General features: G+C 40.5%; 1 protein-coding gene across 2 annotated transcripts; it reads left to right on the plus strand.

Moving 5' to 3' along the window:
* Window positions 1-7,528: 7,528 nt before the first annotated feature.
* Window positions 7,529-14,782, plus strand: NXT2 (nuclear transport factor 2 like export factor 2). 2 transcript variants are annotated; one of them, XM_059157947.1, is made up of 5 exons: window positions 7,529-7,702; window positions 8,680-8,767; window positions 9,945-10,031; window positions 11,553-11,697; window positions 12,580-14,782. In XM_059157947.1, exons 1-5 carry the CDS (start codon window positions 7,602-7,604, stop codon window positions 12,759-12,761), a joined length of 603 nt encoding a protein of 200 aa, XP_059013930.1. In that variant the 5' UTR covers window positions 7,529-7,601; the 3' UTR covers window positions 12,762-14,782. The 2 variants fall into 2 exon arrangements, with proteins under 2 accessions (XP_059013930.1, XP_059013931.1); XM_059157948.1 differs by lacking the exon at window positions 7,529-7,702 and adding an exon at window positions 8,392-8,562.
* Window positions 14,783-15,026: the final 244 nt, after the last annotated feature.

Below are 15,026 nucleotides of genomic sequence, written 5' to 3' on the forward strand. Positions count from 1 at the left end.
GCCTTCGGTTCAGGTCATGATGCCAGGGTCCTGGGATCGAGTCCCGAATCGGGCTCTCTGCTCAGCAGGGAGCCTGCTTCCCCCTCTCTCTCTCTGCCTGCCTCTCTGCCTGCTTGTGATCTCTCTCTCTCTGTCAAATAAATAAATAAAATTTTTAAAAAACCCATTCGTGACTTTAAAAAAGTACACATCAAACTAGGAATAGAAAGAAACTTCTCTAATTAATAAGGGATGTTCTTTTTAAAGCTAGACTCATACTTGGTGGTGAAATGTGAACTCCCTTCCCTAAGATCAGTTTATGTGTCCTTTATCCCATTGATTGACTTTTGTGTTGTTTCCGGTTTGAGGCTATTAAAAACCACACTGGGTGTTATATACAAACAATGAATCTTGGAGCACTACATCAAAAACTAATGATGACTAACATATGGTGACTAACACCACAATAAAAAAATTTATAAACCTCTTGGGGTGGGTATGGACTATGGTGAGTGAAATGTGTAAGCCTGATGATTCACAGTCCCGTACCCCTGGGGCAAATAATACATTATATGTTATTAAAAATAACATATATGTTTATGTTATTTAAAATAATTTTTAAAATTTATAAACCTAAAAAATTTTTTAAAAATAAGAATGTTTAAGAATGCCTAAGCCAGTGCTCTAATGTAATAACATGGATGACTTTCACACTACCATGGAGTGAAAGAAGCCAGATGTTAGAGAGTACATACAGATGTTAGCAAGTACCTACTCTATGAATCCATTTGCATGAAGTTCAGTAACATACACAAACTCACTGTGATCATAAAAGTCATCATGGTGGTTACCTTTGGGGCGTACTGACTGAGGGGATAGGAAGGAGCCACTGGCCAGTGGAAATAGTCTCTGTTGTGATGCAGTTACTGGTTATGTGGGCGCATACTTTTGTGAAATCCAGCCAGCAATATACTTAAATTTATGAATATTAGGTAAATCATATATCATTAAAAAAAGATATCAGGCAAAAAAAAAAATCCAGCTATATGCAATTTACAAAAGACACACCTCAACCTAAGGACTCAAAGGAAAGAAAATAAAATGATGGGATAAAAGTGAAGTCAAGCAAATAATCACAAAAGATTGTTGTAGATCTATGCTAATTTCAGGCAAACATATACTTGAAGTTAAAAAAAATTACGTGACGGTGTGCCCGGTTGGCTCCATCAGTTAAGGGTCTGCCTTCAGCTCAGGTCATGATCTTAGAGTCATGAGATGGAGTCCCACTTCTGGCTCCCCGCTCAGCAGGGAGTCGGCTTCTCCCTCTCCCTCTGCTTGCCACTCCCCCTGCTTGTACTCTCTCTCTCTGTGTCAAATAATAAATAAATAAAATCTTTTTAAAAAATTGACTACACGAAGCCACTAACATTTTCTTCCTTCCTCCCTTCTTTTCTTTTCTTTTCCTTCCTTCCTTCCTTCCTCCCTTTCTCTCTCCCTCTCTTTCTTTCTTTCTTTTATCTGGAGGGAGCAGTTTTTATTTTGCTTATTTTTGGTTTTGTTTTCATTGAGTTTGTGGGAACGGGAAGAAGGTTCAAACTAGATGGGAGGGAGGGGATGGAAAAAGAAATGGGTGTTGAGTGTAAAGATGACTTCTCAGATAGAGCCAAGTAAGATAAGGAAATGTTCAGGTTTTAATTCCTCATCTTGTTAGTTGAATGTGTGCCCCTGCCTGAACTTTACATTACGATGTCTTGACAATGAAAATTCACGTTTTTCTAAGAAATTTGCAGAGTGGGTGAGCTAGGGTCTTGGTGGAATTTCCTCAAACCTGAGAGCTCAACCAATACAAAAGCCTCATTGTACGTTTTGCTTCTGGAAATAATTACTTAAAGCAAAAGAAGTTTCCAGAAGAGAGTTGAAAGAATTTTTCTCCCCTGAAGATAAGACTTGTGAATACCCCATAGAGGAGGCGATTGAAAAATAATGAGGTGAAAATGGATTATTCTCTCACTTTTTCCTGACAAGAAGAAAAATTTCCCTTTATAACAAACAAGTTCATTGGGGCACCTGGGTGGCTCAGTGGGTTGAAGCCTCTGCCTTTGGCTTGAGTCGTGATCCTGGGGTCCTGGGATCAAGCCCCAGTCCCCTCGAGCTCTCTGCTCAGCGGGGAGCCTGCTTCCCTTCCTCTCTCTCTTTCTGCCTCTCTGTGTATTTGTGATCTCTGTCTGTCAAATAAATAAATAAAATCTTAAAAAAAAAACAAGTTCATAAAACAATAATAAAAATTTTAAAATAAAATTTTTTTTATTTTTTTTAAGAATTTATTTATTTATTTGACAGAGAGAGATCACAAGTAGGCAGAGAGGCAGGAAGAGAGAGAGAGAGAGAGGAGGAAGCAGGCTCCCTGCCGAGCAGAGAGCCCGATGCGGGGCTCGATCCCAAGACCCTGAGATCATGACCTGAGCCGAAGGCAGAGTCTTAACCCACTGAGCCACGCAGGCGCCCCTAAAATAAAAAATTTTTTTAAAAGTGAGGAGTGCCTGAGTGCCTCAGTCAGTTAAGCCTCTGAATCTTGTTTTGGCTAGGGTCATAGTCTCAGAGTCAGTGGATCAAGCCCCACATTGGGCCCTAGGCTCACCTCAGAGACTTCTTGTCCCTCCCCATCCCCCTCTGCCCCTCCACTTACTGGCACATGCACCCTCTCTCTCCCTCTCCCATTGAAAGAAAGAAAGAAAGAAAGGAAGGAAGGAAGGAAGGAAGGAAGAAAGAAAGAAAGAAAGAAAGAAAGAAAGAAAGAAAGAAAGAAAAAATTTTTGAAAAAAAGAATTTAGCTCACACCTTCACTTCCTTCAGACTGGATTCAGAAGCAAACTAAAAGGAGGAGAAAGTTTCATATGGTCATTCTCTTTTAACCACCTATTTTGCCTATGTTTTTACTTGTGCCAGTGGTCTGAAGTAAATGTTTAATATACGAAAAGCACATAAAGTTAGTCCCTCAAAATCTGGCCAATATATAAATAATAAAAGTCATCTAATAACAGTGTAACAGTGTCTTTCAAAAGATAGACCAAAGTGCTATCTGACAGAGCTTCTAGAATGGCCGAGTAAAGATCTCTGTAAATTCACACCCCTATAAAAGCAAGGAAAACACAGACAAACGTTGTCAAGATTAACTTGTCCAGAACTCTAGAAATTAAGCAAACACTTACAAAAATCTGAAGAGCATGTATTCAAGAAAGACCCCTGAACACCCATAAGGACATGTAACTGAATGTACTCATGATCTCGAGCACGGCTCCATGGTAGTGAAAAGACAACCCCCAAAATGAGACAAAATATTTGCAAATCATATATCTGATCAGGGGCTTGTATCTGGAAAATGTAAAGAATAATTAAAACAAAATAACAAAAGGACAAGCTAATTTTTTAAATAAACGAAGGATCTGAAGAGACATTTCTTCAAGGATGATAAACAAATGGCCAATAAGCTCATGGAACGATGCTTGAGATCATGAGGTATCAGGGAGATAGAAATCGAAACCATGGGGCACGTGGGTGGCTCAGTGGGTTAGGCCTCTGCCTTCAGTTCGAGTCATGATCTCAGGGTCCTGGGATCAAGCCCCACATCGGGCTCTCTGCTCATCGGGGAGCTTGCTTCCCCCTCTCTCCCTACCTGCCTCTCTCCTGACTTGTGATCTCTCTCTCTGACAAATAAATAAATGAAATCTTGAAAAAAAAAGAAATCAAAACTACAGTGCCATATCACTTCACACCCCCTTGGATGGCTATAATAAAAAAGATAGATAATGACAAGTATTGGCAAGGATGTGGAGAAATTACAGTTCTGATGTATTGCTGATGGGAATGTAAAATGGTGTAGCCACTGTGGAAAAATGTCTGGCAGGTCCCTAAAACATTAAACAGGTTAAAAACAAGACAACAGCTCCTCCCCCATGAAGTTGCTTATGCTAAGCCCCACATCATCTAACCAAGACTTAACTTACTTACAGTTTTGGCTCTCCGGGGAATGGAATCTCAAACCAGTCAATCAGGAATTGCCTGATCAGCATTAGCTAGGTGACATTCCCCATAGACCCCTGACATACCCTAAAGGAAAGTAAACATGACATAACCAATAGGCTTTGTTTGCCTAGTAGAACTTCCTTGTTCCCTCTCCCTTCTGCCTATGAAAATCTTTGATTTTGCACAGCTCCTCAGAGCTCCTTTCTCTCTGCTAGATTGGATGTTGCCCAATTCATGAACTATTGAATAAAACCAATAAGATCTTCAAAATTTACTCTGATGAATTCTATTTTTTAACACATAACTTACCATACAACCCAGCAATTCCACTCCTAGATATCTCCCCAAGAGAACTGAAAACATATCTGCACAAAAACTTACACAGATGTTTATAGAAACATTATTTATCATATCCAAAAAAATGGAAACCACCTAAATGCCCACTAGTGGATGAATGGATAAATAAAATGTGGTCCATCCATACAATGGAATACTACTCTGCAATTAAAGGAACAGGAGTATGGATACATGCTTTGAAAACACTGTGTCAAGATACATATTGTATGATCCCATTCTTTTTTTTTTAAGATTTTATTTATTTATTTATTTGACAGAGAGAGATCACAAGTAGGCAGAGAGGCGAGCAGAGAGAGAGAAGAGGAAGCAGGCCCCCTGCTGAGCAGAGAGCCTGATGTGGGACTCGATCCCAGGACCCTGAGATCATGACCGGAGACGAAGGCAGCGGCTTAACCCACTGAGCCACCCAGGTGCCCCTGTATGATCCCATTCTTATGAAACGTCCGAAATAAGCAAATCCAGAGAAGCCAGAAGTGTATTGGTGGTGCCAGGAGGTGGGGGGCATGAGGAATGGTTACTGCTAATGGGAAGGAAAGAGGTTCTCTACAGGGCATTGAAAATGGTCTAAAATATCATGGCAATGCTTGCATGACTCTGTGAATATACTAAAACCCACTGACCTGTACACATTAAATGGGTAAATGGTAGGGTATGTGGTTTACATCTCAATAAATCTGTTTTTAGAAGTACTATCTGATGTGAACCAGCCAAAGGTGCCTAGCTAACTTAGTTGGTAGGGCATGAGACTTAATGCAAACAGGCTGATCACCAATCAGAGACCTAAGAGGAAGGGGCTGACTGCTTGGATCACTTTTCTGATTGTTCTAGACTAGTCCATCTCAAATCCAGGGAAAGGTGAAGATTCAGATAGGGATGGTAGTAACTCCAAACAGCTTTAATCCCATTAGGTCTATGTCTGACCAGGGAAAATGGCTGCACAGCACTGCCGCAGGCAGTCCGAATCAACCCAGTTTATTGCTCCTACAGAGCATCCAAGCCTCTCCTGAGCTATGCCGATGCCTCTCGATACACCAAAGCTACCTAATATTTCTCAGCTTCATACTCTCAAATAGTTGTCTGCATTATCTATGCCATGGGTAGGGGAAAATAATGTTCCTCAAGCAGAGACTGCATGCCCCTAACAACAGTGTTACAGAACATGTATTAATATTATTATTTCTATTTTACAAATTGGGAGACTGATGCATGGAATAGTTAGTTGATTTGGCCAAGGTCACAGAGCTATTCAGCGGCGTGGCCAGGATTTAAACCCATACGGGTCCCAACAACAATGTGCTTAACCAGGATGTTGTTTGGCCTTCCAAGAAAAGCCCTTTCACACCCTTCCTACTCAGCCTCCCCACTTCTTACACCTGTACAACCATCGAGCAAAGAGCAGTTCTGTGTCTCCTTTGCCTGGTTCCCATTTTTCCCCCAAACATCGTTCTCATATGGTTTAAATTTGCTGCTCTGCCCAAGGAGAGTCCAACATTGTTTCCTATGTTGTTTTCCCAGCCTCCCACCTGTGTAGCACAACAGTGAAGGTACACACAATTCTGTGCAAACATTCAGTGCAAACCTCGGAGGCTTTGCTCCACCTCTAGCTCAGCTGTCCCCTTTCAGTACTCCCAAAACTCCTCTAATCCCCAGCGCTATTGCTCACCACCAATAGATACTCATCATGGCCATAGGACAGGTCACAGCCTTTTGGGCAGGTAGAAATGTAGGCAAAAAAAAAAAAAAAAAACCACTTCAAAATAAGCATAGTTTAAGCACATGCATGGCTAGCAGTGTCTAAGAGCAAAGACTTTGGGACCAGCCAGCTGTGGGTTGAAATCTCAACTCCAATAGCAGTGTCATTTTAGCCAACTTACTTAACCTCTTTGAATTGCCATTTAAATTCTTCAAAACCTGGATAATAATATCTCTCTCTCCAGGGGTCCTGAGGATTGAACAAAATTAAAATGAATGCCAGACACATATTCTGAACTCTCTCTCTTTTTTTAAGATTTTATTTATTTGTTTCTTTGGCAAAGCAAGAAAGATCACAAGTAGGCAGGGCAGCAGGCAAAGAGAGAGAGGGAAGCAGGCTCCCCACTGAGCAGAGAGCCTGATGTGGGGCTGGATCTCAGGACCCGGAGATCATGACCTGAGCTGAAGGCAGAGGCTTAACCCACTGAGCCACCCAGGTGCCCCCATATTCTGAAGTCTTAATTAAGAAATACAATCACCTATAAAGCAGTAAACATGAGTCATTTTTGGCAAACCATAGTAATTAACTTTGCCACTATTGGTGAATAATGGGAGAGAAGTCTGGAAAGGCAAATTGAGACCAAACCAAGATAGGCCTTTAAAAATTAGGAAAGTTTTGGAAAAATGAGAAGAGTGATAATGTTTGTGGACTGGGGAGAGAAAGTGAGGGTGGGGGAGGGGAGGGGGGTGAAAGGGAGAGGGGGGAGTGGAGGGGAAGGGAGCAGAATGGAAGGGAGAGAGGGAAGGGGAGGGGAAGTGGGGGAGGGAAGCAGAAGGGAAGGGGGAACAGAGCTGAACAGAAGCAATGGGGGAGAAGAGGGGTGGTGAGGGGAGAGGAGGGTGGGTTGGGGAGAGGGGAGAGGAGCAGAGGAGAGGGGAGGGAGGGAAGAGAGGTTGCTTAAAAAAATAAGAGTTGAACAAGTTACTTAGAATTCCTCTGTAGTACATTAATATTTTGTTTATTGTCTTTTATTCCCATTATACTGTGAACTTTATGAGCATATGAATCATGTCTATTTTTTTACCCCTCTATATTCAGAACCTTGCATAATGTGGTAGTCCATACTAAATGCTTATTATTTTTTGAATGAACAAATGAATTACGATGATGGGGTGCTACAAATAAAAATTCCAAGTATTTGAACATAGATGACTCAAAGAATACACATTGGACGTGCAGAGGAATAAGGAATTTAAATTTTGGACTCCATGAGTTTGAGAAAGCTGTAGCACATTCCGGTGTTCATATCTAGCAAAATTTCATATGCGTAACTGGAGGTCAGGGAAGGGGGGCGGCTAGAGCCGTGTTATGTAGAGTCATTAGCATACGGGTAGCAGTTGAAGTCACGTGGGAGGAGGGACGTTTTAAATAAGAGACAGCCCCCGGAAGTGACGCCAGTAAGAGGGGCGCAAAGGAAGAAGGCGGGTGGATTTGCAGTTGAAGCTAGTCTGAACAGCGGAGAGTTCGGGAGAAAAAATAACGCCTGAATATGAGAAGATTCAGGAGAGACTGGTCTCATGGCGGAGACTCAGGAAGATACCAACGAAGAAGGGAATATTTTGATGAGGAGCCAGAAACCAGTTATTCGTGGTAAGGCTATAGAGTATCTAATTGATTTCACCACCCAGAATTTGTCAGTGCCTATGAGGTGAATGGTTTTAAAGGATGCTAGAGAGTGAAATCAGGTTTTAATGGTAGTTACAACTCTCGAGCTTGAACCCTAAGTAGTTTGTGACCCTGAACAGGTTAATCAACTTGTGCCTTAGCTATAAACCGGAGAGGATTACATCATAGTGTTATTGAAGTAATAAGTGAATGTAGATTAAAATGCTTAGAAAAAGTACTTGCTCATGGTCATCAGGCAGTAAAATTCTAGCTATTCTTAGAGAGTCGGTTGCAGAAGGGGGTAAATGGCAATGTATACTAATCTTCATTTGCAGTCTGAGACAAAAACCGTATGTTAGAATGAAGGAACTTGATAAGCCTTTCCTTATGAATAAATAGCAGATAACCAAATCCGTGATTTGTGAATAATTTTAGGAATGCTACTGAGACCGTTGGGATTCAATTCAGTGAGGGTAGATTCTTCTAGAATGTTCCAGAACTTTAAATCCTTCTCCACTAGACATGCGCAGAGTGGTTGCCTACTTCGCCAAACTCCACCCCTTTTTCCTATAGGCTACAGAGCTAGCAGGTCTCCTCGCGTTTCTCATTGGTCTTCGGCTAGCCTTGGCCCCGCCTCTTGGAGCAAAGAAGCTCCGCTATTGGATCGTTTAGATGATCTTTGCTTGTCCCATGTCGCTAGGAAAATGGATACTTTCGGTTAGAGTATCTCGTTTTTGAAAGCCGAGGATTTTTTTTTTCTCCTCCGAACTAGATAAATAGCTAACAAATGAATACAGAAGGCAGATAGGAGGGTACGGTCGGAACTGAAGGGACGTGTACTTAAGGTGGGAACATCGGGGTGCTTTTAACAACGGACTGAGCTACTTCCGGGGGAGAATGGGCGGGTAGAGAATTCAGCGTTTGGCGGGTTTAGCTGTCTTCCTAAATATTTGGTGCTGCAGCAGCCGAGAGCGCCGGACACGTGAAGAGGTAGTGACGCCGCCACTGCCAGAACAGGCTGCTTCGGGCTCGCTCATGGCCACGTCCGTGGTGAGTACCGGGGCCGCAGCAGGGTGCCGGGGCGCCGCGGCTTGGGCAGCTGAGGGGAGGGGCGCTGGGGCGGGCTGCCTGGCGGTCACGTGGTGCAGTGGCGAATCAGGGCCTGGCCCGCTGGGCTCCGGGGGCGGGATTCCCTCTCTGTAGCCCCTCTTGGTCCGTAGCCCCCCTATTCCCCCACCGCCCCCCAAACCCCGGCGTCTGTGTAGTCTTTCTCCTGGAAAGGACTCCGAGATGGGAATTCGCGAGAGGCAGGAATGTTGGGGTCTGTTTATGGCTTGGGATCTTTTATTCTTCATTATTTCCCTTTACAAATAACTTTCCATCCCCTGACAGATTCTTAACTCAAATAATAGGCTGGGCTCCGTGAATGGCTGGGGAAAAGGTACTTACTAATCATCCGGCAGGAGAAAACCCCAATAGCATTTCTCTTCTTCCGTTCTGCAATTCTTAGCAATGCCAGTGAATTTTTACATAATGTGGGGAAGTTTCCTGTGTATGTACTTTTTCAAGTATTTCGTTGGCCTTTATTTTGTACTCTTATTTTGTCCCCACTGAGCAACTCCTTGTCATAACTTCTGATTCAGCTCTCTACCCCCCCCCCCGCCTTTTTTAAGGTTCAGACCACATCATTTCTATTAAGGTTAATGTTTTGTAAAACACTGGAAACCTACAGTACTTAAACAGCACCGGTTACCAAGGAAAGATTATCAATTCCAATTTAAGATGAGAACACTAATGAGGGATGACTATGTCCTAAATACACGTGCTTTAAAATGGTAGAAAATGTAAAAACTGGAAACTTGAGCCCTGAACTTTATTTATTTTTTATTTTTTTGGAAGATTTTATTTATTTATTTGACAGAGATCACAAGTAGGCAGAGAGAGAGAGAGGAGAAAGCAGGCTCCCTGCTGAGCAGAGAGTCCGATGTGGGGATCAATTCCAGGACCCTGGGATCATGATCTGAGCTGAAGTTAGAGGCTTTAACCCACTGAGCCACCTAGGCACCCTGATCCCTGAACTTTATAATGTCTTAATTTATACAGAAGAATATGGACTGTGTATGGAGGTACAGACTGACTGAAATAAATCATTAGTTTTTGTTGGTGGGTTTCTGTTTGTTAGGGGTTGGAGGGGTGGTAATGTACACATCTGAATTTTTTCTCCTAGGATTTTAAGACTCATGTAGATCAGGCATGTAGAGCTGCTGAGGAATTTGTCAATATTTACTATGAGACAATGGACAAAAGAAGACGGGTGAGTGTTTTGGACTCTGCTACTCTTTGTTAAGTACCTGGGTTTTTTGTCTTTTGTTTTTTCTTAGCCAGGCTTGCATAAGTGATAATTGTGGACTTGTTCTTTAAAAGTGCTTTGTTTAGGGAAGGATGGGTTTGATATTATGGAAGTGTGGGTTCTGGGATCCTCTCTCAGCTTTGCATCTACTTAACTCTGTGATCTTGGGCAAACTGCTAACCTCTCTTAACGTTATTTTATTTTTATGGTGGTAAGTGAGAAGTAACTTACTGCACTTGACATGGGGCTTAACATATGTTTACTTAAATATATTACCTTTTTAATCCCATCATTCATGCAATATGCTTTAAACAGCATTAGTGCTAGTAAACAGCATTAGTGTTAGTGAGGGAGTCTGCCATTACAGGGAATGTTCCTTGGTTTGCTTGTTTAATTTCCAGTATTGGTAATTTCTGATTAAAGCTCACAGCTGTAGTAAGTTCTGATTAAAGCTCACAAATAGGGCCCACATGGTTTGGATACTTTTAGTTTTCAACAGAGGAAATTCTCATGTCATCAGCTTATTTGTTCTGATTTATCCCTGAGTCATATCTTCGAAGTAATTGTTTCAGTATGTGCTGGAGTCTTGCCTAAGCCTCTTATCAGCATAGGACTGCTTTAGAGCACGTTCTTTATGCTGCAGGTAGAGAAATTAATCTCACAAAATTTCTCTTTTTTTGGCAGAAGATAAAAGAAGTTTCTGGTACTGATGTTTGACAAGGGACCTGACAATAGATGTTTATTGTGTCTTGCACAATAAACTTACTTTCAAAAATAAAGTAGCAAAAAAAAAGACAACATAGTTTTATTACCAGAGTCAAGATAAGGAGCTGGTCTTTGCATCCAAGTAAAATTTTAGGATTAAGCAAATAATCTGTCCTGTGACAAGCTAACCTCCTGTGACTAACTCCTGTTCCTACAGGGTTAACTCTTGAATTCTGCCTTATGTGGGCGTTAATTTACATGACTTAGCAAAGACCTGCACTAGCAAATAATTGTGATTCTTTTGAACAAAATAGGTGTTTGAGTAGTACTAAAAGAATTCTTCCTAACACATACAACATTAAATGGTTCAAACATCAAATGGCTCACGTGTACGTAAACACTGGGGTTGGAGTGGCCAGGTAGAACCCGATCTACAACTTTAATTCTCTGAATTAGAAACCGGAGGGAGACTAAACCTGGTCTGGGGCTGCATGTGCTTAAAACTCATCTTAATTCATTTTAAGAAAAAGAAACCCAAACTTCAAAACCCTCTTGGGTGCAAAGTGTTTTCATGGCTAAAGTGAAATTGTCTCTGTTAAATCCAAAATGATCAGTCAGATACCTTCTTTGCTCACATTATCTTCCAGGGGGAGGGGGCAAGGGGAGTGGAAATGGAGGTTGAACTATGGAAATGTTTATATGTCACCTGTAGCCCCTTGATCCATTTCTGTAACATGCTTCCCTAGAAACAAAATCTTTACCTTTTTTTTCCTCTTTAAGGCACTGACCAGGCTGTATCTGGACAAGGCCACTTTAATATGGAATGGAAATGTTGTTACAGGGCTGGAAGCCCTAACTAATTTTTTTGAGATGTTGCCTTCTAGTGAGTTCCAGGTCAATATGTTAGATTGCCAACCAGTGCATGGTAAGATCACATTCTTTCAACGTTTTCTTTTGTTTTCCTTTAGTGAGCACTAAGCTTGAACGCCAAAAGCAGCAAGCAACTTGTAGCAATAGAAATAATTACTTTTTTGAGCATGTTAAAAATGAAAAATTCAGCAGTCAGATTAAATTATTGGTTTTCCTTTAGGTGCATCTAATTCCAGAAGACCACTAGCCTTCTGTTGGATTGTGTGATTATGGTTTATTAAAAATGAGTGAGAAATTGAGGTTAAGTGTGCTTTTGATTGTTGGGAGAGAACTGAATTATCTATCGTCCCTGAATAAACAACTCCCTTTTGTGCCTTGGAATGTTTCCAGAGAAAAATTATACCAATTTCTGATTAATGTTATTATTTTACAACCTACTGAAATTTCACAGAAGAAATTTATTCTGCTACAGGAAAAAATTATTTGGCAAGAGTTTGATTCAAGGTAGATTGATGTGATATGTAAGATTGACCTCTAGATGGGGTCCTAAGCGTCAGAAGTAGTAGTTCGGGGTGATTTTCTTTCCCCATTTTAGTTCTGAAAAAGAATAACTTAAGAAGGCAAAGTACGAAAAAGTTCTATTAGAAACACAACGAAATATTAATAAATAGAGAAATAAAATGGTCCTGTGCAAAAAGCACTTCATTAGAGTCCCCAAACCCCTTCTGGACTGAAAATAATTTTAATATGCTTTGAAACAATAATTTCATTTTCTGCCTTTGGGTGTGCATGCTCAAGGTTATGCTCAAGGTAAAGAAAGTTTATGAAACTTTTTTTTTCTGTGTTGTTAGAAGCAATGTCATTTAAGCCTGAAGATCTACTTCTTCAGAGATAGAAACTGTGACCTCTTCTCTTTTTTTATTTTATGTGGGTAAAGAGCAAGCTACTCAGGCCCAGACCACAGTTCTTGTTGTGACCAGTGGAACTGTGAAGTTTGATGGAAACAAACAACACTACTTCAACCAGAACTTCCTGCTGACTGCCCAGTCGACTCCTACCAACACCGTGTGGAAGATTGCAAGTGACTGCTTCCGTTTCCAAGACTGGGCTAGTAGTTAAAAGGGGGCAGAAGTCCATTCTTGTTTGGTCCATTAGTTCCAGCAACATAAATTTATGTGAAGTAATTCATTTTATTATGGAAGCACTATAAACTAGTATGTGCTGAAACTGTTTTCTTTAATACTTTTTTATTCCTAGCAGCACCTTTTATAGTGGCTGCCTGTTTGGATCCTTGCCCTTAAGAGCTTTAATGCGAGTTTTTTTACATGCCTTATATACATTTCACTAATGACATTCTTGTGATAATATTGCACACGTGGTCTCTGTATTAACACATGCACTGTGAGCCCAGCCTATTGCAAAAATGAAACCCTTTTATAATACTATCTATGGGATATCAGCACAATGTAACTATTTGGGAGGAAGTAGAGTTTTTGTTGTTGTTGTTATTAGCTTAATTTTTTAGTGAGACACATCCCTATTTTCAGTAAATGCTGGTAATGCAGTTATAATATAAGGCTTATCCAAATCAGTTTCATGAAAACATTACTAATTTAGGTTTGCATAGATGCTCTGACTTATTAGCATGTAGAGATGTTCAGTAGTCTTTTTCATGTTAAGTATTTGTTTTATGTAGGCATGTTTTCTTATGGAGTGAATTAATCTACTAAAATGTTCCCAGTTGATACTTGAGTATTCGATACACTCAGTGGTTTAAAAACAAAACTACTTGAGATTTTTCTTGGCAGCTCCAAGTTTATAACTTTAGGTAATGAATGGTAGTAGCACTAATAGCTTCAATGGGAAAATGGGGAGTGAGAAATGGAGAGGATCCAAGGTTGGCCAAAAGTTAAGGAGGGCGGCCAAATGGTAAATTTTTGGTACTTGTTTTCTACCTCCTAAAAGTGTAGCCTATTTTGAGGATTTAAGTCATAAATTATCCTTGCCAAAATGGTCCCGAGTGTCACTTTTGTTCAAAGAATGCTTTTGAAAGGTTCTTCCAGTTCACCTCATACTTATCACCAATCTCTGTCTCAGATTTATTCAAGAACTTCTGGGGGTAAGATGTCAGCAATAATGCTGACCCTGCAGGGTCTGACAGGAAAGTGGGAAACAAAGCCATCAATATTTCTATGGAACACTCTTAGCTTCTAAGTCTTCCATGTGAACTTCAGGCCAAAAGTCTCCTATGTATTACCCATCCCCCAAAGTCAGTGATTTGTTCTCTGTGTTTTACACTGTCGATTGCTCTTGTTTTGTTTTCTTTCTTTTCTTCCTTATTTAAAGTTAAAATTTTTTAATTTGATGATTCGTTCTTCTGTTGACTGAGAACTGTTTGAAAGCATGTTCCTGTCATGTGGCTAGCTCTTGGCCTTTTTAAAGAGAAAACAGAGGACAGCAGATTTTCATAAGCTCCTAGACTTCAGAGGAACAAGTTGATTCGTGTTCCATCTCAACATCTAAAGAGAAAAAGCTAGCTTTGGTGTTTGTTAAACTTTAGATTTTTCTCCTTTCTTGTGTTTATTGTTTCAATGTTTTTATGCTAAATGTGCCAGCTTTGTTTCTCCATCACAACTCAAAGTTAGGGTTTCTCATCACTTGCTTTGAAAACCAGCAATTCATTCACTCTTGCCCCAAACTACACATTTTACTTCTGATGTGTTAAAAGAATAGAATTAAATATGGGAGGAAGGGATGGAACTGAAATGTAGCCCACACCCTCTTGTAGTACTGATCAAAACTTACGTGTTATATAAGGTCTACTCAAAGTGAGCTCATTCTAACTTTGGATTGGCCGTCTAAACCTACACCTTGAGCAGGCAACAGTCAGTGCCCGAACACTGCCTTTTGCCTTGAAGAGAATGGTCTCAAGTGAAAGCTGCACATAACTAGCAATAACTGAATTGAGTGGTGATATTATATGTTTTAAGACTTCTATATACATTGCTTTTTCCAAACTCTGTAGACGTTTTAAATGGCTGGAACTACTCTTGTATGGACTAAGACTGTATTTTTTGACTATGATATTTTTGTAACTTGAAAAAATAAAATAAAATTTGCCTTGTGTCAAGTTTTCTCAAGCTTGTTTTAAGGTCTTTTAATTTTTTTTTTTAACTGGAGAAGTTGTTTCTTTACCATACGAAGTTTTTCAAACTAAAAAAAACAAAAAAACAAAAAACACACACGTTAGAATGTTGAAAATGGGTTGACAACCTGGATTTTGTCCTTTCTCTAGCCCATCCTGTTCTTTGCCTACCACATACTCACACCCACGAGATCCTGTTTGAGCCAGCAGTGAGGTTTCCAGTGAGATGTTGGAAATTT

This window comes from Mustela lutreola, chromosome X, assembly GCF_030435805.1.
Source record: "Mustela lutreola isolate mMusLut2 chromosome X, mMusLut2.pri, whole genome shotgun sequence".
Taxonomy (NCBI): Eukaryota; Metazoa; Chordata; class Mammalia; order Carnivora; family Mustelidae; genus Mustela; species Mustela lutreola.